The sequence below is a fragment of the Stenella coeruleoalba genome (assembly GCF_951394435.1).
Source record: "Stenella coeruleoalba genome assembly, chromosome: 19".
NCBI lineage: Eukaryota > Metazoa > Chordata > Mammalia > Artiodactyla > Delphinidae > Stenella > Stenella coeruleoalba.
The window spans coordinates 17,987,006-18,014,369 of record NC_137165.1 but is presented as its reverse complement, the minus strand read 5'-3'; the positions used below and the strand labels follow the sequence as shown (position 1 = coordinate 18,014,369).

The 27,364-nt window shown below is 36.0% G+C and overlaps 1 protein-coding gene across 2 annotated transcripts in view; it reads right to left on the bottom strand.

Moving 5' to 3' along the window:
* SUZ12 (SUZ12 polycomb repressive complex 2 subunit) overlaps positions 1–27,157 on the bottom strand; it is a 38,937-nt gene extending 11,780 nt beyond the window's left edge. For both annotated transcript variants that reach the window (XM_079904137.1, XM_079904138.1), the window contains exons 1-8: positions 26,653–27,157; positions 24,284–24,330; positions 24,135–24,199; positions 19,277–19,345; positions 10,294–10,343; positions 6,564–6,649; positions 4,560–4,791; positions 3,330–3,423 (exon numbers count right to left, since the gene is read on the bottom strand). In XM_079904137.1, the coding sequence (XP_079760263.1) occupies positions 3,330–3,423; positions 4,560–4,791; positions 6,564–6,649; positions 10,294–10,343; positions 19,277–19,345; positions 24,135–24,199; positions 24,284–24,330; positions 26,653–26,926 (917 nt within the window). In that variant the 5' untranslated portion in view covers positions 26,927–27,157. The remainder of the gene's footprint in view (positions 1–3,329; positions 3,424–4,559; positions 4,792–6,563; positions 6,650–10,293; positions 10,344–19,276; positions 19,346–24,134; positions 24,200–24,283; positions 24,331–26,652) is intronic.
* Positions 27,158–27,364: the final 207 nt, after the last annotated feature.

The following is a 27,364-nucleotide window of genomic DNA, read 5'->3' as shown; positions in this document are numbered from 1 at the left end:
GAGGCATAGAGAGGGTTAAATAACTTGCCTTAAGATGACACAGTGAGTAGCCAGAGCTAGCAACAGAATCTAGGTAATCTGTCTCCAAAGTCTGACTCTTAACACCGAATGATTTTGAGCCTTAAGAATTTTTGTCTTTATGCTGTGCTACTGAATTTATTCTACTTCATAATATATCAACAAGGCTGTTCAACTTAATATTTTTAGAATATTAATTCTAAAAATAATTTTATTTTATTTACTAATTTGAATAGGTAATACATTAGTATACTTCTAAAATGGAAAGGACTTTTCCTCCTGCATGTTTACATGACTACATAATATTCTATTTTATGGCTGAACACGTGACAGCTACAATCCAATGTACTCTCCTACCTGTAGTGTATGAAGAGGCCCTTTTCCCCCACAGCCTCATCAACAGTGCTTTATCAAGTTTTTTGATATCTGTCAAACTGGTAAGTGAAAAAATGACATCTCAGTGTACTTTTATATTCAGATGTTTTACCTTTTAGTTGTTTAAAAACCATATATATTTTCTTTTCTTGTAAACATTTTCATGATATCCCTTCCTCATTCTTCTATTGGCCTGTGATTTTCTTTTTACTTAGTATAATCTTTTTATATTAAAGGAATGAGGCATCTATCTATACATTATGAGTTGAAATTAATTTTCTCCTGACTTGTCATCTTTATTTTGACTTGGCTTATGATGGCGTTTTTGTTTTCAGAAGAAGTTTTTTAATTTCACTCCATATTTCATACTCTTTCAATATGGCTTTTTAATTTTGGTTATTCTTTAAGGAGACTTTAGCTTCTCAGAGATTATAAAAAGAATTTTTATAACATCTAACTCCTCAGATCTTGGTTGGCAAATACTTCTCCTCTACTGAAAGAACTACGACCCTTTGAAGAAATAGCCAATTCCAGAGCAGAGGTAGGAAAAGGAGAATGTAAAGCCTGGAATATCTAGAATATTCCACAAAACAAGGAAATAAATAAATAAAAACAAGTCAAACGGACTTAGGAGCCTGCTTGGAAGGGCTCCTCCTGACAAAATTTGGGACAATTTGAGCACTAAAATAGCAACATCAATAGATTAAAACAGACTGAATAAAACTGGAATTTGTTAATCCATACTGATTAAAAAAAAAAGGTTGAGAGAAGGAACGCTCTTCTTCACAGAAAAATGCCAACAAACCAAACATGGAAGAACTGATAGAAAGTTACCATGTGGCCACAGCCACAGAATAATTTACTCAAGTAAGAATCATCAATGGATGCTAAACTATTGCGTTAAAAAAAAAAGACTTGGGAGCAAAAGGACATTTATCCAGTTTCATGTATTAATTATTACAGGTTGCATATTAATTAATTAAAGTGAAAAGGGACCATTAAAATGGAGAAATATGGTAAATACCACTTTAGCCAAGTGATCAAACCTAATATCAGCTGTGTCTGTGACGTGCACAAAGAACACATCACCAATTAGTGTTCCTGCCCAAAATGTTTAACCCGAATCTAAATATAAAGAAACAATCACAAAAGTTCAAATTGAAAGACATTCTGCAAAACTACAGGCCTGTATTTAAAGTGTTGTTATAAAAGGCAAAAAAAAAAAAAAAAAAAAAAAGGCTGGAAAACTGTTCCAAATTGAAGGAGACTGAATAGATATGGCAACTGACACAGAGCGCAATCCTTGACTGGGGTGAGTGGGGAACAGAAAAGGACATTATCGAGGAAACTGGGGAGAGAGTATTGTATTTTTTGTATCATGTTAAATTTCCTGAATATGATAGGCGTACTGTGGTTATGGAGGGAAATGTCCTTGCTCTTAGGAGATATACGCTGAATGAAGTGTTTATGAATAAGGAATGAAATCCAGCGTCATGATCTAACCCTCAAATGGTTTGTCACAAAATACACTCACAAATAAAGCAAATGTGGTAAAATGTTAACAACTGATGAATCTAGGTGAAGGGTACATGGGTATTAATTACTACCTGTATTGTTCTTTCAACTTTTTTATAGGTTTGGAAATTTTCAAAAGAAGTTGGGAGAAAATTCTCCCATGATTTCCTCTTGGTACTTTTTAAAAAAAGCAGTTTTTTTGTTTTAACGTACAAGGAATATGTTAATATAAGGTAGAAAGAATTCTTAAAAGAATATAATGTACCCCTTCCCTCATGCTGCCTAAAATATATAGAACATTTACCAACACTGATGAAGCCCAGTGTGCAACAACAGCCTAATTGCTTCTCCCACAGACACAACCCCTATCTCCTAGCATATATGTTTCTGTTGTTCTCCATTTAAATTTCTGATCCACATTCAAATTTCTGACTTTAAAAAAAACACTATATTGGTTTCTGCCGGTAACATTAAGTGACATTAAGTGATACATTCTATGACAATATGGTAGCAAAATCCATGGCATTATTCCTAATCACCTTTGCTTTCCCATTAAAAGCCCTATAACCTTTCTTTACCCTAGCGGCTAATAAGTGGATTACATTAAAACAACAATTTACTTTTTAAAGAGCAGGAGAAACACACTAATTGCTTTTCTTGGCTCTTTCTCCTATACCTAACAGTGAACTGTGTTAACTACCAGTGAGCAGCCTAGGACAAGAAATCATGACGTATTATAGGTTTCATCCTCCAACCCTATCAAAAAAGAATGCTGTATTTGCTTCCCAGAGGTTCTTTTACTGGCACTAAGATGCTTCATTCCCAAACGAAAACCGCAGAGATGATTATACATCCAAGTGTTCCTTGCTACCTTGTGCCAAATGCACACAGAGCCACACAATGATGATTACACACACTTTTCTTCCTTAACTCTAGTAAATACATAATCTCAAGATTTGCACGGGGCCCACTTTATTCAGGTCTCTGCTCAAATATGACCTTTTCTCAGAGGCTTTCTCTACAAAAACCACCATTTATTCTCTTTATTCTTCTTCACAGCATTCCCACTAAGTGACATTAGTTGATACAATTTTGGGGGGTGGTGTCTGTTTCCTCCACTAGAAGTTAAGCTCCATGAGGGCAGGGGTTTTGTTGCCTTCTCACCGCCTAAAACAATGTCTGACAAAGAGGAGACACTCAGAAAATACTAGCTGAATAAACAATCTTAACTGAGCCGTTCAAATAGTTCCTCATATGTGTTTATTGCTTTCTATGTGATAAAGTTCAGTATTTGCAAATTTCTTTTTTCATCCATAAGAATAAAGAGAAACAAAGGCAAAGAAACAGTATCACCACTATATTCTGCTTCAAAATAAAAACATTTCTAAAACATGGGAGCCTTGCTTGTCCATCAACATTACCTGTTTTTATCAAACACTGTCATTTGTGCAACAAATGTTTTTTCCCCATCTTCACGATTTCGTTTTCTTCTAGCTGGAAGTTCTTCACTGACATCTGAATTTGACAAACATTTCTCATGAATCAAATATTCAAGCAAAAACATACTTATGATATATAGTCCCTTCACATAACATACTACATTTATCCCAAATGAGGTACAAATAAACTTAAGTTACAATATAATAATATCCAAACACTCTTCAACTTTACGTCTCAACCTTATGTGTATGTCCTTACTTTTTGATATTCATTGACATTATTAATCCCACATTTTTGCAAATATTATTTTCTGTTCAGAATGATCTTTATTGCTAGGCAAGGAGAAAAAAACCCTCCTCATTCATGGTTACTTTCCAGGAACTTCAAAACTCAATGATTATTTCTTCCTGGGTGCTTCTCCCCTGAACTTCACAAATACCTCTATTATACCACATATCATTTAGCTGCAATTATATTTTATGTTTATCTCCATACTCTAGGTTATGAGCCTTTGGAAGATGGGACTGGATTTCTTAATCATCTTTGTGTCCCCAGCACCTATATGTTGTTTGAATGATCACCTCAAAGGTGGATTCAGAACTGTTGGGAGGATACAAGGATAGATGTATGGTAAGTATAATAAAATGTTAACTGTAGACTCTAAGTGGTGGGTAGATAGGTGTTCACTACCAAATTCTTTTGTCTGTTCTGTATGTATGAAATTTTTCACAATAAAATGTTGAGGGGGGAATGAATTCATTGTTTGCTGAGAGACTAATTTAAATACCAGTCTTTTCCATCCAGTGTTTATATATATATATATATATATATATATATATATATGTGTGTGTGTGTATTTTTTTTTTGCTGCATGAAATGTTTCATCATACAACAATGAGAATTTTACAGATTAAATACCTAGTACAACACAATAGCCAAAAGTCTAAGAGCAAGGCCAATCTACCATAAAATTAATTATCTCATTAGACTATAAGAGATTTGCAAATAAAGGCCATGCTATTAGAACACATGCATTTATTTCTAGTTCTGCACCATTTTTCCCTCTAAATAATTATGAAAATAACTAAAAAAAGAAATATTCTGTACACAATTATGAATACTACGAAGATGTATTAGTTCAATCATTTTCACTGATCACCTTAATAATCTCCAACAACAAAATCTAGTAAAATTATTAAAATAAAAATTACCAATATTTTCATTGGTTTCTCCATTAATCATTCCATTAAACTCTCTTCTTCCTGGACGAGTCACTCTAAATAGCAATGAGTAAGACTTCACCATATGGCTGTTACTAGGTTCAAATTCATTACTGGAAACTGCAAGGGACGGGAAATTTCCAGGTTTTGTTTGATTGAGGTCAGGATTCAAAGGCACCTGCTTTTTACCTGTAGGAACTTGCCTTATTGGACAACTTACATCCTGCAAAGGCAAAGATTATTATATTTATTTATGCATATGCAATTGTAAGAATTACAATAAAACCTCTAATCACAGCTATAGGAAATATGGTATAGGCCATGATTTCCAAATGGCATGCCAAAATTCTAACCATATGTCTGAAAACTGTGATGAAGCAAAAAGAAAATTTGGATCAACTATCTTTCAAATAACAGCACAATTGAGGATATCCTCAATATAATGAAAATAATGATATAATAGTATATCTAATATTTAGCTGATGGTCATCTGAAAGTTTTAAGTTAGAAATATAGAACAAAAACCATGCTTAAAATATTACAACTCATGTAAATTAATCTTTTCCCCTTAAACATTCTATTTTAACAAAATGACTCATAGGACTGTTAGAAATGAAAAAAGATTATTACAATAACCCCATTATCAACAACACTGAGAAATAGTAAATCCATATATTTAAATATATTGTTTATAAGAAGTAACATTAATCATCTTATGAGTAATATTCTGTAATTCTATAACTAGAGTTATGCTGAAAGAGCAAAGCTGAAAAATTGCAAGATGCAGAAGACCTTTTTAACAAGAAAATATAGTACATTATTTTGGGTAACTTCTTTTTAAAAACAAACAGAATACATGCTATGGTCTTAAAATTCTGCTCTACAAGAATACAAAATGAGAAAAATAAAAGTCTCCTCCATCCCCCAGGTCTTATACTCCAGAGAAGACTAATATTAGCAATTGGTTGTATATATCCTTTGAAGAAAACATTTACGCCTATTATTTTTTTTTAACACAAAAAGGACCATACTATAGTTATAGGCACATTTTTTTGCCTAAATAGTAGTATTATCTTGAATTTTCACATCACTACTTGTTGTGTATGGGGGTTGGGTGGGAGCGTGGAGTATTACTAACTAACTTTATAGAGTTTTTAATACTTACACTGCTGTCTCCCATCACCTTGGTCTATTCCATACCAACGCTCTAGCACAGTTTTCACCGTATCACCTTACTGTGATTGATTTTGGAAAAGCATGAGCAATCAGAACCTCTATACAGGTCATTCCATTTTTTTTTTTGGTCTCACCACATGGCTTGCGGAATTTTACTTCCCCGACCAGGGATCGAGCCCAGGCACCCTGCAGTGGGAGCATGAAATCCTAACCACTGGACCGCCAGGGAATTCCCGCCCATTCTTAAAATACCCAAGGACTTAAGGCTACTAAAAGTATATCTGTTGGCTTTGGTGGGTTGCCCAGGAAATTTAACCACCATAATACTTGTTTCCATGGTGAAATGATTTCCTCTTATAAATAAAAATTTGAAGCAATATATTTATAAGTTAATGGCTGATAATGCTAGAAACAGAAATTTCTTTGCCTGAGAGTAGTGTTACAAGATAATCCTTTTGGGAAAAACTCTCTCTTAGCCCTTATTTAAAACATTAATGTGTACAAATAGCTAAAACAAATAAGCTAAGAGACTAGAGTGGCAGGAAGCAACTGAATTTATGTCCTAAGATGCTAAAAGATAGCTTCTTCCCTTCACTGTCATACTCCTGTAACAGAAAGTTTTATGCAGATACCTATAGGCAGATTAGAAAAAAAATGAAGATATGGGAGGTTGGCCAAAGAGGTTATCAGTTTTACAATTCAGCCATCAACATATTTAAAAGCTTTTAAGGTTTATATGCATAAACAATATATATGCATAAACATATTCAATGAAAAAAATTATTCCATTTCATCTACCAGTATCATCCTATACATTACCTTTCTTTTTTTGTGGCAGACTTTCACAAGCAGGACTTCCAGGGTAACAGAATTTTGTTCATTTTCTGAATTTTGTGATGGCTTATCTAAATAGAAAATCAATACTTTAAAATCTATTTTACACCTGATCTTAGCCAAAAGGCTGAGAAGTGATTAAAATCTATTTTTAAAAAATAGTATTCATTTTCATAAGAAGTCTGACAATTTACAAAAAAGACTTCCTATAATGAAGTCTTCTCAGAAGTTTACTCGTTCCTTTTTCCCAAAATCAGTTTCAAATTTGACAAATACAGTTAAGGCTTCTTAGTAGAAAGCACAAATGAAATAGTTCAGGAGAGGTTAACACACAAAATAAACATTAAAATTTTTTTTCCTTCTTCTAAAATCTATTAGAAAAATTATTTAGTTTAAGATACATTTAAATTGAACTGGTTACTATTTTACATATTTCATTTCATTTTGAATGCTCAGATATTTAAACTAAAAGGCTCTTTTTGTTGTTGTTGTTTTGTTCTTTTTGTTTTTGCGGTACGTGGGCCTCTCACTGTTGTGGCCTCTCCTGTTGCGGAGCACAGGCTCCGACGCGCAGGCTCAGCGGCCATGGCTCACGGGCCCAGCCACTCCGCAGCATGTGGGATCTTCCTGGACCAGGGCACGAACCCGTGTCCCCTGCATCGGCAGGCGGACTCTCTACCACTGTGCCACCAGGGAAGCCCACTAAAAGACTCTTTGATTTGATCAAAACTTATAACCAAAGGGATTTTAAAAAGTTTTCAAAAAATATTAAACATAAAACTTACATGCCTAAATGGGATAGCAAAAATCAAGATATTATTTACTACCTAGGGAAATCTCTTGGTTTATAATGTTTAGGAAATTTAATTTTAAAGTAATAGTCTATATTCTCTATATCAATGAACTAACAAAGGCTTCTGCAAATTAAGGTTCCAGAATACTTCCCTACAGCTTGTCTTTAATCCCAAAGGCATTAATAGTCCAAAAAACTTAAATATTTAATCATTCATTCATCAAGTTCCTAATATATCAAACTACTATGTACTTCTATATAGTTCTCTATATATTATAGGTAAATCCATAAACATATACAGAAATAAAATAATTTTTGTTCTGAGATTTTGGACAATACTTCTTTCTACTTGAAAACACTCTTCTTACTCAGGGTGTATACATAAAATACATTTCAATCAGTCTCTTGAAAGTTGCATCCACAATAAAAATAAATTAATATACCATAAAATAACCAAATATCTAAAATGCAGTAACAAAAATACTCTCTGAACAATACTCACCATGAAAATAGTACCCTAATAATCTTTGTGTATTCAATCTAAGCAGTCTCAAGTAGTAATTGCTAAACAAAAGTCTTCATTTAAAAACAAAAGAAAAAATAATCATATTTTAGGGATTGTGATGTTGCTTTTCTATCCTGATTTCTTAAAATAAAAAACTACGAATATACCTTGAATAGACAAGGGAGGCAATATATCTGCTTCTTTCCAACTTCCACTAATTTCAAAGTTATAATGGGAAATTATTTTCTGGAAATAGAAGTATCAACAGAGTTTACTTTCTCATTTACTTCAGTAATATCAAGAAAATAAAGTTCAAGTGAATTTGTGCAATTTTTGAACTTTTCTGTCATGTAGATGGGAAAAAAGTTTATCGTACCATGTTCCAGTTAATTTCAACTAATTAATTCAAGTAAATTTAATTACTATTAATTAATCAAATAATATTAATTAGTAAATATTATTCGATTAATATCCATAATGATTTCAGTGATGAATACTTTATATGTTTTATAGAAGCCCCTGAGAACAAAGGGCTAACAAACCTATAAAATTCAAATTATAAGCTTCTAAAGTATTAGAGTTCATGTACTTTTTAAGTATCACAGAAGACCAAGTATGATGAATGATTAGAAATATGAACTCTACAAGATGATTATAAATGATTTAGGAGGGAAAAAAACATGAAAATGCTACTGAGGTTACTTCTATATAAAAAAATAGAACAGATATAAGGCAAAACTAGAAGTAAAGTTACATTAACTGCTAATACAGATATGACCAGACTTCAAATTTCTTACATTAAAAACCTGATTAGTTATCAAACTGTTCTAATATAACCATTCTGCTTATTATTAAACTTTGTTTCTTACTAAACAATACCAAGGATGACCAACCTGACCTGTTTCTTATAAAGGTTTTATTCCACTACATGATTATTAAAGGATACACACACAAATTTAACATGGACAAGCCTAGAGGCATTTTATCCACTCTGAAACCAACTGAAACTTTACCCAGTACGTTTTCACCTCTTTTAATGAAGTAACATTTAAGACTATATAATTTTCTTTATATAATATTTAACACATTGATATATCCCATTGGTAGCAGTGGTTGTTTCAGTTGTTTTATTATTGTATTAAAAAAATACTCAAGGGCTTCCCTGGTGGCGCAGTGGTTGGGAGTCCGCCTGCCGATGCAGGGGACGCGGGTTTGTGCCCCAGTCCAGGAGGATCCCGCATGCCGCGGAGTGGCTGGGCCCGTGAGCCATGGCTGCTGAGCCTGCGCATCCGGAGCCTGTGCATCCGGAGCCTGTGCTCCGCAACGGGAGAGGCCACAGCAGTGAGAGGCCTGCGTACCGCAAAAAAAACAAAAAACAAACAAAAAAAACCTCAAAATGTTTATGCAGAAAAGGGTTCTACTCAGGAGACTCTTCACCTATTCCAGGTTCTAAGGCAATTAACTACAATTCTCATCATAAGTCTTTATAATTTAAAGTTCGAAACATGTTGGAAATAAAAAATCTAAGAAATTTAATTTCATTACAAGTCCTTCCCATTATTTCCTACTTACGATCTTTGGAAAGATGATGGCTCTGAGTTGGGTAAGATAATGTTACACACCATTTTTAAAACTGCAATACTTAGAGCCCTAAAAGGTACGGTTGAGCGGTAAGAGCTGGAATTTCATCTATTTAGATATGAGCCAGATGAAGCTAACGTTTACCTTCGCAAGAATGATCCCACACAGCACTGATTATTTTAATAATTTAAAAATCTACTTAAAACTTAAATAGACAGCAAGACAGCAATAAGAAAACCAGGCGATGAACACAACCTTATGTATAAAGTCTACTTACAATTTTTAAAAACTTTTAAGGCAGAGTTTCTTATTTATTTTTTTTATTTAAGTGTAGTTGATTTACAATATTGTGCCAACCTCTGCTGTACAGCTAAGTGACTCAGTTACACACATATATATTGACACATTCTTTTTTTTTTTTACATTCTTTTTTTAAAGCCAGAGTTTCTTAAAACTTGTTCCTCAGACAACGTACTTCTGAATTACCTTGGTGCTTTATTAAAATGCAGACTCCTAAGCTCCACCAAAACCCTGCTAGATCTGAGTCCCTGTAGGGTCCAGGTATACGTATTTCAAACAAACTGTCAAAATGTTTCTACACACACTAAAATTTAAGAACTACTACTTTTAAAGTTTAATGAGTTGCAAGTTACCTCCTCCATATCCCACCATTGACCAAATAAAGCAATAATTGAAACTGCTGGAGAAATCCACTAAAGAGAAATTAAATTATCAACATCATCATCTTTTCCATTAAATATAATTTTATGAATTTACACGCAATTCAGTCACAAAGGTGTTTTGTTGTAAGAATGCCAATATGTTTAAGTACATACCATTTTTGTGGAAGAAACCAGTAAATGTAAGCTGCAGATGAGCTGACAAGCTAAACAGAAGAAAAAAATTTTATCACTTTAATATTCTATAATAAAAATAACCTAAACTGTAAAATATAACACTGAAAGCAAAGCTACTTCAGCTAATTTATAAATATTTGACTGTCTAATTCTTAACTCTGTTCAAGCCCATGACCCCATGCTCTCCCTGTTAAGTATGACATCCAAAACAGTGTGTTTATACACATTAAAAACACACGTACACACACACACAAATAAAAACAAAAACACCAAAGAAGCAAGGCAGAAAAAAACAGACCACCAAATAACAGGCAAGATAATTTACTGTGCTTTAGTGTTCTACCTATAAAATGGGGACAGGTTTTCCCTTCCCACCCGTCAAAATGGTAGCTGAATCCAGGCAAAAGTGTTTGAGTATTTTCAAGCTACGGAAATTCAACCTCCTAACAAATGATGCAGAACCATCACTTTCTACTTCAATTAGGGATGAAATATACAATCACAAATCTGCTATAGATTTGTAATTTACTGTTTCAACTTGTCATTTTCACTTTTAGTTTTAGAAGCAATGAAAAGGAAGCATAAACTATAATGATCCTTTTGTTTTGAAAAATATTTACTACCAATGGAAAAACTATTAAGTTGGGCTAGAATAAACAAAAACATCAACAGGCTTTTGTAGTACCTTTAAACTGGAAAAAGAGAAATCTATCTCGTGATCAGGAGCCATTCATAACTTTCCAGAACAGATGTTGGGAAAAGGGAAGCAGTACTTTTATTCAAGAAATTGACTAAAGAATCAAAGTAAATAGCAGTAAAAGGGCAATAGGGATCAATAAAGGGTATGTTTTTGTTTTTTTTAAAATGATGGTGACAATCTACGCATTCTTATAATCAGAGGGGAAGAGTTATATAAAGACTTTGAGGCAAGAGAGCATTAAGGAACAAGTAATGACTGGAAATGAGGACATATTATAATAGAGGTTAGCTTTGTAACTTTGCCCAGGACTCTTCTTCTTCTTAGAGAAACAGGAGGTAAGTGAGATATTTCAACAGAAGATGTGAGGATGCCTCTATTTTCTTAGTGAGGTAATCTATGAAAGTGTATGCTAAAAAAACTACAGAGTGGAGGTCCTGAAGGGCATTTCTAGAACAGTACTAAGAAAAGTATGCTAGGGTATCAGTAGAGAACAAAATGACTATGGTGGAGTAGAAGTGTAAGGGTCCAAGCAGAGTTAGAAAGCATAAACACAGAAAGGAAAAACTAAGAATAGCAACTATAACTTAAGTATCAAGAAAAATAAAATGGGATTCTTGAAAACAGGTAATTCATGTATATTACTTTCTGACACATATCAGATACATTTCAAAAACACAGCGGGAGTGGGGAGTTGACTATAAATGGGGCATGAGAGAATCTGTAGGGTTTATCTTAATTGTAGTGGTTGTTACCTGATTGAATGCATCAGAACTATACACCAAAGAGTGAATTGGAATGCATATAAATTTATACTTCAAAAAAAAAAGTACAGGGCTTCCCTGGTGGCGCAGTGGTTGACAGTCTGCCTGCCGATGCAGGGGACACGGGTTCGTGCACCGGTCCGGGAAGATCCCACATGCCGCGGAGCGGTTGGGCCCGTGAGCCATGGCCGCTGAGCCTGCGCGTCCAGAGCCTGTGCTCCGCAACGGGAGAGGCCACAACAGTGAGAGGCCCGCGTACCGCAAAAAAAAAAAAAAGTACATTAAGGGGATCAACTGTAAAGGAGCTCAAAGGACTTTTTCAAGGTAATGAAAATGTTCTATATCTTAATTGTGGTTATGCTTGTGCGAATGCATACATTTGTCAAAACTCAAACTATATACTTACGGTGAGTGTATTTTATTGAATGTTAATTATACCCAAAGTTGATTTTTAAAAAGTATATCTACCATCTATGAAATCTACGTGCCATTTTACTAAAAGATAATTAGCATTTTCCTATCAAAACTGTTCCATAAATGTAACCTACAATGCAGAATTGGTGAAACTCCAAAACAAAACTGAAAGAAATATTCTACATTTTCCATGTTAGAAGATAATCCATTAGTCACAACCAGTCTATCCTATTCTTAATTGCTTCAGTTAAACCTACATACTAAGGCCAGGTAAATTTTCTTGAAATGATTTTGAACGAATCATTCCTTTCTACAATTTTCTAATGGGTCCCAAACTGCGAAATCTTTTGTCTAACTGCTGTCTGTAATACGGTTCCCATTCCTTTTTACCTCTACTAAAGCCATATATAGGAAAGTAGAATAGGATGACAAAATCCAAGCTTGAATTCTGGCTCCAGGTATTAGCTGTGACCTGATATCTATAAAATGAGGAGATAACCTCTCTCAAGATTGTGAGGCTTGGATAAAATACTAAACAATCCATCAAAATACCCTTTCCCTTGGGCTTCCCTGGTGGCGCAGTGGTTGAGAGTCCGCCTGCCGAGGCAGGGGACACGGGTTCATGCCCCGGTCCAGGAGGATCCCACATGCCGCGGAGCGGCTGGGCCCGTGAGCCATGGCTGCTGAGCCTGCGCTCCGCAACGGGAAAGGCCACAACAGTGAGAGGCCCGCGTACCACACACACACACACACACACACAAAAAAACCCTCTCCCTCTTCTACAAAGACCCATCCCCAAACATCCCAGAGCTTAATTTCCTTTACAAACACTTGTATTTACCACTTTTTTGTCACAATTTTTTCACATACGTTCTCTTTTGACATATCAGTGTCCTTAGCACCTAGCAGTGTCTTACAGAAAGGCACTCAACAAATGATTTTCAAAAGGATAATGATGTCCTCCCTAGAGTAATAAGATTTTTAAGTTCAGGGATCAGGACCCATTATACTGTAGTACTTATAATATTATTTACATAGTTTTTATAGGGAATGTGATTCCAGCTATGAAATGACAGAAATACCTTGCATTGATCTACCCCAGAAAATATTTAAAATTAGTGTTATTCAAAACGTGGTCTGCAAACTGAGGTCATTCGGGAAACTGTTACCATTCCACAACAAGGCAAGAAGTTGAGAATAAGACTTTAACCACTTTCATAAAAATTTAACATTGCCGTAACATCCAAGTATGTGATCAGTACATTTACAAAAGTATCCATCTACAAAAGACTGGAAATTAAAAACAAACAAAAAGGTCACCAAAGGATGGTCTGAGACAGTTTTAATTGCTACATTATAAGTTAAATAAGATGGCAAGCACATTCAGCCACCATTATAACGTTTCTTTGAGAAAAGGAATTCCAAATTTCAATTAACCAACTTAAAAAACAAACGGGAATGTGATTTGCTATGCATAATTTCCCCTCCTCCTTCCCTTCCTAAAAGTAAACACTCTTGATATGTACCTAGAATAAAATGTAACAATGAGGGCTAATTGATGGCTGAGTCCAAGGAAAAAGGGCAGTTTTCTTTCCCTTTGATTTACCCTCTTCCCTCTCTTGTGGCTACCGTGTCTACATTTTAACTGGTTAAACTGGATCAGAAGAAGAGAAGAAAGAAACATGGTCAGGCCTATTTAGTTTTAGGCAGCAAAGGATCTAGCTTAGATGATCAAGATAAGATATCAGATAAGGATGTGGTTCATCTTTGTGATGTGTTCCCTATCTGTATCTTAGGAAGCAAGCAATATGGCAATAGGAAACTAGAGGGGGAATGTGAAATTTGGGGATAAGATTCTAAACACAAGTACCTGACAGTTCTAAAGAAGTCTGCAGAATAAGGTTAAGTAAATTTAAATTCATAAGGGACTAACATTTTGAGATGAGAGGAAACTCAAATTTTAAGAACAGCCAGATCCCACAGAAGGACAAACATTTTTATGCAGGAAAGAAACCAAGATTAGTGCCTTGAATTTGTACACATTAATCTGATAGTGGCAGGTGTAAGGCTTCATTTCTAGGGTCATGGCGATATCACCTCAAAATAGCCCAAGTGTGATGATAAGCTATTTGGCATCTACACTATTACATTTCATGCTATGATGTATTATAAAGCTGAGGAATTGGTGACTGCATCAAGCCCATTATTCTGGAATCCAATGTCTCTTTCCAGGTTCAGACCTAAGGATGAGAACACTTTGCAGTGAGAAGATAAAGTTGAATGAGGGGTGGGAGTCCATTACATAAAAATGAATCACCTCCCAGAAGTATCGTAGACAGAACATAAAGGGATTATTGTAAAGCCAAAGATTATACAAGAAGGAACATTTTAAAAATTTGTTCCTATCTGGCCTCATTATATAGTGTATATATGTATACATATACATAATATATATGAAAATTGTAAATGTTAAGATAACTAGTGTTCTTATTAGTATATTGCTTCACACTGAAGACTGTATGTATCGAGCTGTTTCTAAAAGATGTTTATTTTCTTTAAGAGTGACAAAAACAGCCACTGCATTCAGTAAAAAAGAAAGTCAATAGAGACATGATTGTTTTGGGGAAAAAAAATTTGTTCTTAAATACTTAAGATTTTAAGAATCCTATGCGTTCAGTGGTGAATGATAAGGCATCTTCAGGAGTAGGTATGTACAAAGAAATCTATGGCCCAGATTCTGAAAAACGAACAAAACTTAAGTTTGAAAAGATGCTGATTTGAAAACAACTTCAAAACTTACAATCAAGACGGAACTGTTAAAAAAAAAAAGAGAAAGGGGAGGGAGGAAGACATCAGATCTTATTATGGTGGAAAAGACAACTAACTTACGAAGTAGCTTGAAGTTTTAAAAATGCAGCTAAATCTACAAAAGAGGTGGCTAGGGAAACACCATTAATGCAATGTATCTATTTAAAATAATTTATGGCTTTCTTAGGATAAAGACCAACATCCTTAAATAGCCTACGAGGCTCTGCATTATCTGGTCATGGCCATCTGCTCTAGCCTCATCAAATGTCACTCTCCCTACTCTCTCTAGTCAGCGACTCTGGCCTCAAATGAGGTTATGTATAATATTCCCTTTATCGAGAATCACCTATTTGCTCACCCTCTATCCCCATTTTACTCCTATATTCATGTTTCAAATTTAAGCTCATTTCTTCAGGGAAGCCCTCACTGAACATCACTATTTCCAAATCCAACTCTCAAACAAGAGCTGATTCTCCTGCTTTATACACCCATAGTTTCCCTATGTGTACTTTTCTTTCCCAGCACTTATTTTATAATTATATTTATTATACAATTATGTCTTTTTCTCCTAAATGCCGTTAAGTTCCATACAGGCAAGGTCTTCATCTGTTTTGCTCATCATTATATCCCCTAGGACTTAGTATAGTGTCTGGAACATGGTACACTAAGGAAATGGGAATCCCAGAAAAAAATCCCAGACTTTGTTACAGTACAAAAAGATGATAAAAGGAAGATTACTAATTCACAAGTTTAGGTTGTAATAACAACAACAAAAAGTGATGAAAGGTACTTTACCTTATCAACCTACTAAAAACATAGGTTTGAAAATATATCTAGTAGATGTTCTAGTTCAGTTACCTTTGGAGGGGATTTCTCCAGCTACTAACAGTGGACCAGGAACAGAAAATGATTAAGTGGAAATGCTTCTAATTTGACCACAGGAAATACTTTTGGAAGCAATTCCAATTTGGGAATCTTTTCATGATACCTTTCAGTCAGTGGAGATGCACTTAGAAGAGATATGACTAGAGAATTCCAAAATTGGTAGGATAAATAGCCCACGAGACACCCTGGGATCCTGCTAGAAAAGAGAACTACAGAAAGATCAGAGATTTATACCAATAAACCATGGTGCTTGGTCAAACTCCAAATAAATTCAAAACCCACAATGTATTGGCATGCCAGAAACAAGAGACGGAGAAGATAGAATATGAGGCATTATATCAGAAATTCTAAAAAGAAAATAAAGATATTTTAAATATATATAACCACACCAAAAGAGCAAGGAGAAAGATTAGGAAAAACCTGGAGACTAGAGGTCTGGTCACTAGACTATGTGAAAAACCTGGTCAAATAGTGTGAACACTACGAATTTCTAAAATTTGCTAATTGCTGTGGAGTTTTCAGAAGCCACTGTTCAAGAAAAGAAACAATCTTCATAGTTGGTGGGTGCTATGGTTGAGTTTTAAGGTTACAAATGCAATTCTGGTCTACTGTCACAAATGGATACCTTAAAGAAGTGAAAACCATGAAATGTCCCATGTTTCTTTTTTCTATCAGCTCCTTCCCCTAATAAATTTCTGCCATTATCTGTGACAAGTAAGACAAATATAGATCTAGAGTATAAGACACAAAAAAGATCCTGGGACACCAACTTTATTTTGCACAGACAATGCCAGGAATTTGGTTTTGTTTATAAGTCACTACAGCTGTCATAAACAGGTCAGGCATTTGACTGTTCTAAGCTTTGGGCTGTAGTACTACAGAAATTTGGGGTATCTTGATATTCTCCTGGAACTCTGAGAATGAAATACATTGGGTTTGAGAGTGGAGACATTAAAACTGTGGAAGTACTAAAAGAACATGAGTTCCAGTGGAAGATATCCAGATAGTAGCTACTGAACAGACCCAGGATCCAATTAAACTGAACAAGATCTCTATGTTTGAGATGGTAAAGAATAAAAATATAGATGGAAATACCTTTTTGTATATGATTAAAGATTTTAATGTCTACTAATTAACGACATGGAACAACGAAGGTTTATTTTGTTCTCTCAGAGAATTTGCCCATAGATTTTACAAGTAAAGTTTTAAAATGCTGGCATTATATACTGGTGTCCAGAGAACTTCTTACAATCCTATGTGATAAGTTTAGTAGACTTATTGGTCTACTAAACCAATTATGCCTAATCTGAGATGAGAAATACACTGAAGAAATTTAATAATATAGGGCCTTGGGGGTAAACTTAAAATGAAGCAATTTCTCAATTAACTTCAGTGACTCGGGGAGCAACAATGAGACATTCATAAAGATGGGGGCCGGAGGGGGTGGTTGAAGCACCTAGTACAGTAACTCAGTACCTCCTGGGCCTGAAGTGCCTCTGGGTATTAAATAAGCATGGTCAGCTCCAAAAGAGTTAGGTCTGTTTCAAAAAAAAAAAAAAAAAAAAAAAAGATCTTGGGTGTTGAAATGACCAACTCACTGGTCCCAGCTAGATCCTAGAGAATGAAAAAGTTGTTTTCCAAAATTACAAGCAGGAATTCTATGCAACCCTCTGATATTTCTGTGAGTTGGTTAACAATACCCCTGTTATAGTACTGGCCTAGCTATTGAACCCAATGGGTCAAAAGAAATATAATTATTGGGTGAGTGATTATTCAGAGAGAACTGACCAGTATAATCTATCTTCCTCACAACACACACTATAAAGGAAGTTCTGTAATATTTATCAAAGCCAGTGTCACAATGAGATAGTAGTAAGGTTTAGCAGTGATGAAGGTGGAACCCTGATGGGGAAGATGAAGAAAAGGGTCAAGTTTTCTTCTTCTTGGTTCATTCTTCCTTCTCACATGAGCCCTGAAAGACCTGGAGGGCAAACTATTAAGGTGTTTATGAGAAAAGAAGTGAGGATGTCAGGTCAGGCTCTGACTACAGCTTTATACTTTAAGTTAAAAAGGCCCTGAGGATCCCAAAAGCTCTGTCCAGGGTAGGTGAACAGCCAACGATCTGGAATAGAAATTCAAGCAAAGAATAGAGAGGGCATGCGCTGGGAATATTCTCAGTATTTTAAACCTGTATTGTAAGGTATTCCTTGGGCAATAATAGATTAGGTAAAGATTTGGGAATGGACTATCAGTTTATTTACAAATCAAGATTGCCTAGATATGGAAATATAAATTACACTTCAGTTCTACAAGACTGCGAATACTGATATAAAAATTTTTAAATGCAATAAAAAAATTCCAGTAACAAAATAACCTAATTGAAAAGGTGAACTTAAAATAAAAGCAATTGAAAAATGATATCTTATACTAGTCACAAAAATGAGAAAGTATAAATGAAGCATCATTAAGTCAGTGTACATCCTATCTAAATTGGTAAGATATGATTTAAAACTTCAAGAGAAAAAGAAAAATCCATGTGGCAATTTTCCCAATTCCATTTTTTTTAATCTAGTATTTTTAGTTCTACATTCTTCCTAAAAGTAGTCAATGAATAAACAAATACCACCCAAGTCCCTGTTTCTCTTTAGAATAATATTCAACTTTCTTTAGTTTACATATGAAACAATAAATAGAAGCATACTGTCGAGGAATGGAAGCATACTGTGTAGCCTAGGCAGATATTAGACTAGTCAGAACATTTAGGGATTAGTTCTGGGTAACACATGTGAAAACAGACAATAAGATTCCATCCAAAGGGCCAGGTTTCTGAAACTATCATGTGATAAACATATTTCAAATATAAACTAAAGTTAAGAATATTTTGCCTGAAAGATGTAAATAAGAGCAAGGACAAGATGGGAAAAAAAGAGAGAGAGCCTCTCTCAGAATTGTAGATGATCACTTAGAAGAGATGTGATGTTGTGAAGCACCTGGCACAGCACCTAGCGTATACATTGAGTATTCCATAAAAAATGAGTCTCCATCATTCTTTAGATGAGGTAGTAGGATTAATACTAACTACAGAAGTTACAGAAACTTTGATTCAGAATGCAAGAAATTGGTAGTAGAGAAAAACAATAATGAACAGAACTGCCTTAGAAAACAGTGAGTTCCCAGCATTAGAGATATTCAAGATGAAGCTTAAGAACTGATTCTCTGCCAGGGATGCTACAGAAGAAGTAATCCCTGATTTGTGTATGAGTTTGGACCAACTGACATCTAAGGTTCATTCTAACTCCTTACAATATTGAGGTGATCACTAGGAAAATGATCTCTGTACTTTTTCCTCTTTCCTCAAGTATGTCACTTAATGTAAACTTATAGGTTATCTTACCTATGAGATTCTTGCTCTCCTTTCATTTTCTCTACTTTTGATAACATATCATCAACTTTAAATGTTTTCCTGGAAGAAACAGATAAACAAAATAATCACTTCTCAACTGGGAAAAACAAACAGATTACACTTTATTGTCACTATAATAGGCAAGTTGGAGATCTGATTTTATTTATAATAAGATAAATTATGGGATGGTTAGCCGTAACAATGAATACTATCGAAACAGTGTATGTTGTAATACAGCAAACAAGTCTTCAAGTCCCATCTCAAATGCTAACTTTTCCACGAAACCTTTTGTAATTATTCCCAAACCAGAGTGATTTTTCCCTACCTATGGCACTTGGTTTACATTTATTTTGACATTTAGTCTCCTAAATGTGAAACTTGCATAAATATTTTATTTCTACTAGATTACTAGCTCCTGAAGGGCAGAGATTTGTTTTCTTCAAGGAAAGCCACATAGTGCTTGGCATATTGCCTTATACTTGGTAGGTGTTCAAGCATTTGTTGGACTGAGCCAAACAAATGCAAATTATGTATATTTTGAAACACTCATATTTCCATTAAGTAACCTGACAAATATGGATATTCCATAGAACAAATATGAAGTTAGTAAAACACACTCAAAGATTAGCAGCAATGGCTAAAGTTAAGTATGTCATTTTAAAGAGATGGTTGTCACCATCATGAAAAAAATTTGAAGTTTAAAGGACATACCCATCAAATCATAACAAAATTATCAGCTTTTAACTTAACAACTTTAAGAGAAAAAAGTAATTTCCAATAAAATAGAAGCTTATATTAAGAATAATCACACACCTAGCAAGCAATTTAAGAATGAATGGATTCTAAAACAAGCCTCATCTTAGTTCTTAAGGTGCTCTACTATATACATTTTCTAGAAGCTGAAAGACTAGACCCATATATGTTAACTGGAAACAAATATTTCTATTTATACTCATATATTTTCTTCAAATTTAGAACGTGGAAAGATTCATGTATTCTTGTAAATTTTGAATTCAGATATTAGAAATTACTAATATGCTCATTCCTCAAAAACAGCTATTGTACTCAACTACTATAATAAAAATTATCAGTAGAGAAATGTTAATGTAAATATATTGTAGTAAAACACTGATAGGAAGAGCAGAATTGATACGATCTATATTTCAGGTGAATAAATAGCCTCCGTTAACAAAAGATCTTTTTTATAAAAAAGCTTCTCTCTTTACCTTTAGAGTTACTGAAAACCTCAATATCAAAGTCTCACCCAATAAAGCATAGTAAAGAGTTCTTTATGAAGGATGGCAGGCAATACATTTTCAATCTCCATAGATAAGAGAGAAGAAAGAAGAAAAATGTAGGATTCTTTTAGGCTAGTTACAAAGAACTTTTCAGTATAAATACTGAAATGTACTACTGAGGAGGGTTGTAAAGTTACTGAAAACTTTTTAGAATAATATGTTTATCTTTGTGTAATGATTAAGAAGAAACCCTGTCTGTAGGAAGAAAAGTTAAGACTGTAGGTCACAAGGTTCACCTCTTCCAACTTTATGGAGTTGTACATAGGAAAACTGAATATTAACAACCATTTGAATAGATCATACAGGTAACCCAGCATTCCTTAGGAAAAACAAACTGTATAGGCAACTACATAAAAGCAGCCCCACCTCCCAACACCAAGTATTTGTTTCTTTAGAAAGGTACTGCTACTGTAGCTCAGATTTAACAAGGGAAATAGTTATCAAAAGGTCATCATAAAGGAGAATATTCTTAAAATTCAAGAAAATTTTTTGGGGAGGATTCAGAAACAGCTTACATAAAACCTACTAAAATGGATTCAATAAAAGATGCCGTTGTCCTCACCAGTATTTCCACTGTGCCAGTGTAGTGTCAGCCTACAGAATGTGAATACCTCTATGAAGTGCAACTAAAGTAAAAGGCAAGTTTAACAAATATATCAGATTTAATGTTACACCTGCTTATACAACTTCAAAAGGAGTGATAAGTGTACTCCAACAATGAATATTATGTTATTGTGTAACAGTACAAAAGGAGTTCCAAAAACATTCTGAGCAAAGGTATTGTACTAAAAGCAATTCTGTAAAAGCAGTTCCAAAAACATTTGGACCAAAGACTACTATCACTGGGCTGAATTCATCACCTTCCAAATTCACCAAGTACTTTGAAAAGGACAGCGCTCATTTGAAGATATTAAGTTGTAGCATAATTTGTTAAAAATCAGTCTTATTGTCTTATATACGCCAGGCATACAACAAAAGAATTAAGTGATTCCTAACGCATTTTTACACGGAAGTAAACTAAATGGAATGTATATGTTTCTTGGCTGGCAAACTGCTTCGAAACTGTCCCAAAGGACAATTTTTTACCTAAGGGGTACTAAATTAAGAAAGTTCATTTCTACTGCCATGCTTTTAAAATTGCCTCCACTCATTAGCAGACAACAGAAATGTATCCCACAATGAGGCAGTCAAATAGTCTAATAAACAAATATGATGTATATTTTTTGTTGTTTTTGTTTTTTTTTTTTTGCGGTATGCGGGCCTCTCACTGTTGTGGCCTCTCCCGTTGCGGAGCACAGGCTCCGGACGCGCAGGCTCAGTGGCCATGGCTCACGGGCCCAGCCGCTCCGCGGCATGTGGGATCTTCCCGGACCGGGGCACGAACCCGTGTCCCCTGCATCGGCAGGCGGACTCTCAACCACTGCGCCACCAGGGAAGCCCCTGATGTATATTTTTTAATCCACTTATGGATTAAACTCAAATTTATTCTGAAAACACTTTATCACTTTAAAATTAAAATCGGGGGCTTCCGTGGTGGCGCAGTGGTTGAGTCCGCCTGCCGATGCAGGGGACACAGGTTCGTGCCCCGGTCCGGGAAGATCCCACATGCCGCGGAGCGGCTGGGCCAGTGAGCCATGGCCGCTGAGCCTGCACGTCCGGAGCCTGTGCTCCGCAACGGGAGAGGCCACAACAGTGAGAGGTCCGCGTACCGCAGAAAAACAAAAACAAAAACCGGGCAGCATTCTAGATGATAATTGAAGTACTTAAAAAAATTTTTTTTTGGCCGCACCTCAACATGTAGGATCTGAGTTCCCTGACCAGGGATTGAACCTGCGCCCCCTGCAGTGGAGCCTGTGCTCCGCGACGGGAGAGGCCACAACAGTGAGAGGCCCGCGTACAGCAAAAAAAAAAAAAAAAATACTAAAAGAAAAAGTTTACTACTTAATCAAATTCTCCTAGTTTTATAGAGTAAATCAAGGGTCTGCAAATTATGGACCATCGGCCAAATCCAGGCTGCTGTCTGTTTCTGCACAGCCCATGAGCTAAGAATGGTTTTTACAGATAAAACATTTGCAAGTGATTTGATAACAGAGAATACTAACTCTAAATCCCAATTAAGCTAAATGTTATCCCTCCCACCCCACCCCGAAAAAATAAAAGAATCCCACATTTCTCACTAGTAGGCACATATTACAAAACACTGTACTCCCTGGCTCCAGTGGTTAGGACTTGGCGCCCTCACTGCCAGGGCCGAGGTTCAATCCCTGGTCAGGGAACTAAGATCCCAAAAGCTGCACAGCAACCACCCCCCACCACCACCAAAAAAAAAAAAAAAAAAAGAAAAGAAAAAAAAAAGAAAACACTGCACTCAATTATTATGTTTTGAATTTCATCAATAAAAAAATTTGTTGATATTCATTTTCTCTTTTTGTGTAAGTACCTACATACTACGTAATATCCTCAATTCCGTTTCCTGGACCACAAAGCCTAAAGTATTTACTATCTGGTCCTTTAGAGAAAAAGTTTCCTGAATCCTGGCATACAGCAGACAGGTAAAGAGCTGACATAATTCTGCTGCCTAATCCATCACCTTCTTCCTAGTTATTTAGGCACCTGGCAGGTTTCACCCGTTAAATGCAGCGCGCGCGCGCACACGCGCTCTCTCTCTCTCTCTCTCTCTATTCAGAAAGATTACCAGATGACAAATAGTTGTAACATTTCAATCCTTCAAAAATACATCTAGATATATCTACAAAGCTAAACTATGTCTCGCTGTAAAAAACGCGGTGCTTATTTAATAACCAGTAGGAGTCTCCAAAGGAGTTTAGTTTCAAAGTTTACTGAAAAGCTTAATGGTTTTACAAAGTCAAGACTATAACAATACCAAATGCTTAGTAGAGGTTCTCTCCTTTAAATTTAAAGTTCTTCACTTGATATGCTCAGTAAATAATCATGGGTGCAGAACAAGAAACTACCATTCTATAATTATATATGGTTAAATGTTACAAAGCAAAAACAAGCTCTCTGACACCTTCAGATTCCACTTTAAGACTAGGTGATTAAGATTAAGAAATTTTTAAAGACATTCCTCCTACTGACTTCAAAAGTATTTCCCTTTTAATAAGACAACCACCAAAGATATAAAATGAGACTTTCTGAACCTATCATCATAGAAGTGAATTCTTTATTGTTAAGAACATATAAGAAATATTCAGACATTAACTGTTAAATTTATGTATCAAAGATAATTCCCATGAGCCCTTTAGTAAATATTTAAATCCTCAACTTCTACCAAACTTGAAAATAACTATTAGCACAGAGTAAAAAAATTAGTCAGTAAAATCACTTCATTTACTCCACTACCAAATCATTTGTTAGGAAAAAACTGGCAATCAACTGGGATTTACAAAAATGATACTATTAAAAATCACTTTGCAACCAATTCACTCTTTCACCTCAGTTTTCATATTTAATCTTTCAGTAGAAATCATACTTTAAAACAAAATTTTAACATGGTTTGAACAACTTGAAATAAGATTCATAAAATGTACCTTTTGATGTTTGTTCTGGAGTTTCGATGAGACATGTAAGTAAGAGTTCTATGCAAAAATATTGGCTATAAAAAAAGTTAAAATATTAAAATTAAATAGGTGAAATTCTAGGAAAAAAATAATACCAGTAAATTTTGTTGATTACTTACCGCTATAAGATTTCGCGTTCGAAGAAACCTATAGATCTGCGTTGGTTCTAGGTAACAGAAACAAAATCCAAAGTTATCTAAATTTACTCATACTTAAGTTGTTAAGAAAATACCAACCCAGCCCATGTTATAACCAATATAAACCAATAACCTATTAGTGAAACTATGTAGTGAATATTTACATCAAGAAAATAAGTATGCACAATTAGATCAAAAGACATTCAATATATAGCATACATTCACAAAATGCATCTACATTTACTTTAAAGTTTCTCTACAATCTAGTTCTTAAACCTTGCATTTCTAAGGCAGCTATTTTTAAACCAGTCTGTATGCAGAACTGAAAAGAAGCAGTTACATTCATTTAACTTAGTTAATTTAAACTATTTATACCCTATCTACTTCTAAAAAGTAGCTAAAATGAGGTAGTTGGATTCAGTAAAAGAACTCTTTATTGAAGCCAAATAACAAAATAAAATGTTCACTTTTTAACTGGTCTTTTCAAAAGTCCGTACAGTAGTCAGCCGAAATGGAATAAAACCGTTACCTTGATAGATGTCCTAATACAGATATAATCAAAGTGAAATCCAAGACGTAAGTTAGCTAAAATTTTCGATGAATATTGCTAGTTATAGTTCAAGTTTCTATTTTGCTCAGTGTAAATATTACCTCAGTATGTAAATACTACCTCAACACATATTTTTAAAGTAACAGATTCCCAAAGTGTTTTTAATGCTGTTTAGTTAAAATCTTGTTATAAAGGACTTAGGTTACAGATAGAAAGTATTTTATATACAAGTACCATAATACCAGGTACATTAATGACCTGTTAGTATTATGTTTCTTTAAATAAAGCAGTATAAAAATGACCTAATATGACTAACTATATTAGTAAATACATCAAAGCATATAAACTTCTCAGAAACTAAGATCAATATTAGAGAAGAATCAAGTTGTTTTGTGACCATATCTAACTCTTAATGACAGTTCATCTCTCTAAAGTAGACTCATCGAAAAAGCAAAACAGCTAAAACTTTCTTGCAGGATTTGTCTTCTCACAACATTTAGAAAGAATTTTTTAAATTTCCACTTAATCTTCAGTTAGTTTAGTTTCAAATAAACTAAAAGGAGATGAGATGTTTTAGAAAGGCTGCAAACATGCATGTTTACTGTCATCACTGTGCTTTAGTTCTCCACCATTATTTCCAACTGAAAGCCTCTCCAGATTTCTGAAAGTATATTGAGCAAACGCTAGAATAATGTGAATCTTTCTCAAGCAGGTTCAATACTAATTTCAATAAAACCCGAAATTCCTTGTATTAAATTCCAATTAGAATTTCATGAAGCACTAATGAGAGAGAATGAAAGAAGGGTATTAAACAACGTAATACATCTTTCCAAGAACAGCTGATACCATACCCTTAACATATGCCACAAAAAAATTGTAAATAAAGACATTGAGTGGTAGAGCTGAGTTTATTCAAGTCTCTGTAAGATATCTAGCTATTAAAGGTCATCCAAATTACAACATCCGTACAAAAGCAAAGAGGAAAACAATCAGGATGTAATATTCATTAAAGAACAGTTCAGATTACTCATAGTCATGACATTTCTTATATATTCTATTGTTTCTTTCCAGACACCTTGCCCCCCTTCCCAAATTAAGTCGTAGCTTTGCCCTCCAAACAGACCTTAAAAACAGAAACTGACAACAGAAAATGGCCCGAAATTAAGACAACTACAAACGGGCAGAATTCCGAAATCGTCTAGAGAGAAATAAGATGCTTAAACACTGCCTGTCTCAGTTTACGTACCCATGAAACGGGTGGAAAGATGTGAAAGGTGTAGAGCATCAAAAGGTGCCATGTTAATGCACCAAGTTAGTGCGAAGGCATTTCAGACTAATGACAATTTGGTCGATTTTACTGCACTCCTCTCTTCACAGGCTTAATTTTGCTCCTCTAAACCTACAACCGACAGCCTTGTACTTCTATAGTACGGAAGGCATGAAAGAAAGCAAGAACTAGTCCTGAGATCTGACGGTAGATCCAACTGTACAGTCCAACTGTGACCTCCCCACCTAAAAAGCAGCCTGCTCTCCACGCGGGGCCCCATGCCTCAGCTCGCGTGTAAATCTTCGGGGAGGCACGAACCTCACCTGGACCCCCTAGTCCACCTCCCCCAAAGGCCCTAGACTTCGGGCCCCCTCGAGCCGTAACCCCGGAAGGCGGAACGGCCCCCTCAATTTCGCCCTCCACTCCCGAATCAAACCGACTACCGGTGAGGAAGGGGGTCCCAGCACGAGTGTCCCGGCCCCCTAACGCTGCAAGAGTGGGGATTCCTGCCCTCAAAGCCTTCATCACACTCACTCTCAAAGGCCTGGAGGAAAAGCTCGTGGTCAGCCTGGACGTGCTCCATTTTCGGCTTCTTCACCGGTAACACCGCGGCCCCCGCCGCTGCCGCCACGGAGGAGGAGGAGGAGGCCGAGTAACTGCCGCCGCCTCCACAGCCCCCGCCGCTGGATTTGCCGCCCGACGCCGTCGCCGCCGCCACCGCCGCCGAACCCCCGAAGCCGCCTCCCCCGGACCCCGCGCTGGGCCCCGAGCCGCCCCCTCCCCCACCGCCGTGCTTCTGAGGCGCCATCGCGGTTCCTGCCTCCTCCCCCCGCCAGCTACCCGCCGGGCGGCCCCGGAGAGTAAGCGCCGGCAATACCAACCGCTCGCCCCAGCAGGCTCCGGCGGACCGAGGGGGGAAGGAGGAGAGAGGGGAGGAGAGGGGAAGGGAAGGGAGGAGGAGAGGAGGGAAGGAGGGAGGAAAAAAAAGTGTCTCCTCCTGAGAGCCCCGCTCCGCTCGGGAGACCGCTCACCCTAGCCTGGCCTCGCTCCGCCCACTTCCCCCGCCCGGCGCTCTGATTGGCCGGCGGGAGCGCGCGCCGCCCGGCCGCCCAGCCTGTTGGCCCGCGGATTCCCCCGTCAGTCACGCGGAGGCGCTTCTCGCGGAGGCGCGGCTTGGTTGGCCCGTGCGCGCTGCCGATCGCGGGCCCGGCCGCCTCTTTGAACTGAATTCGCGGGAAAATTAGGG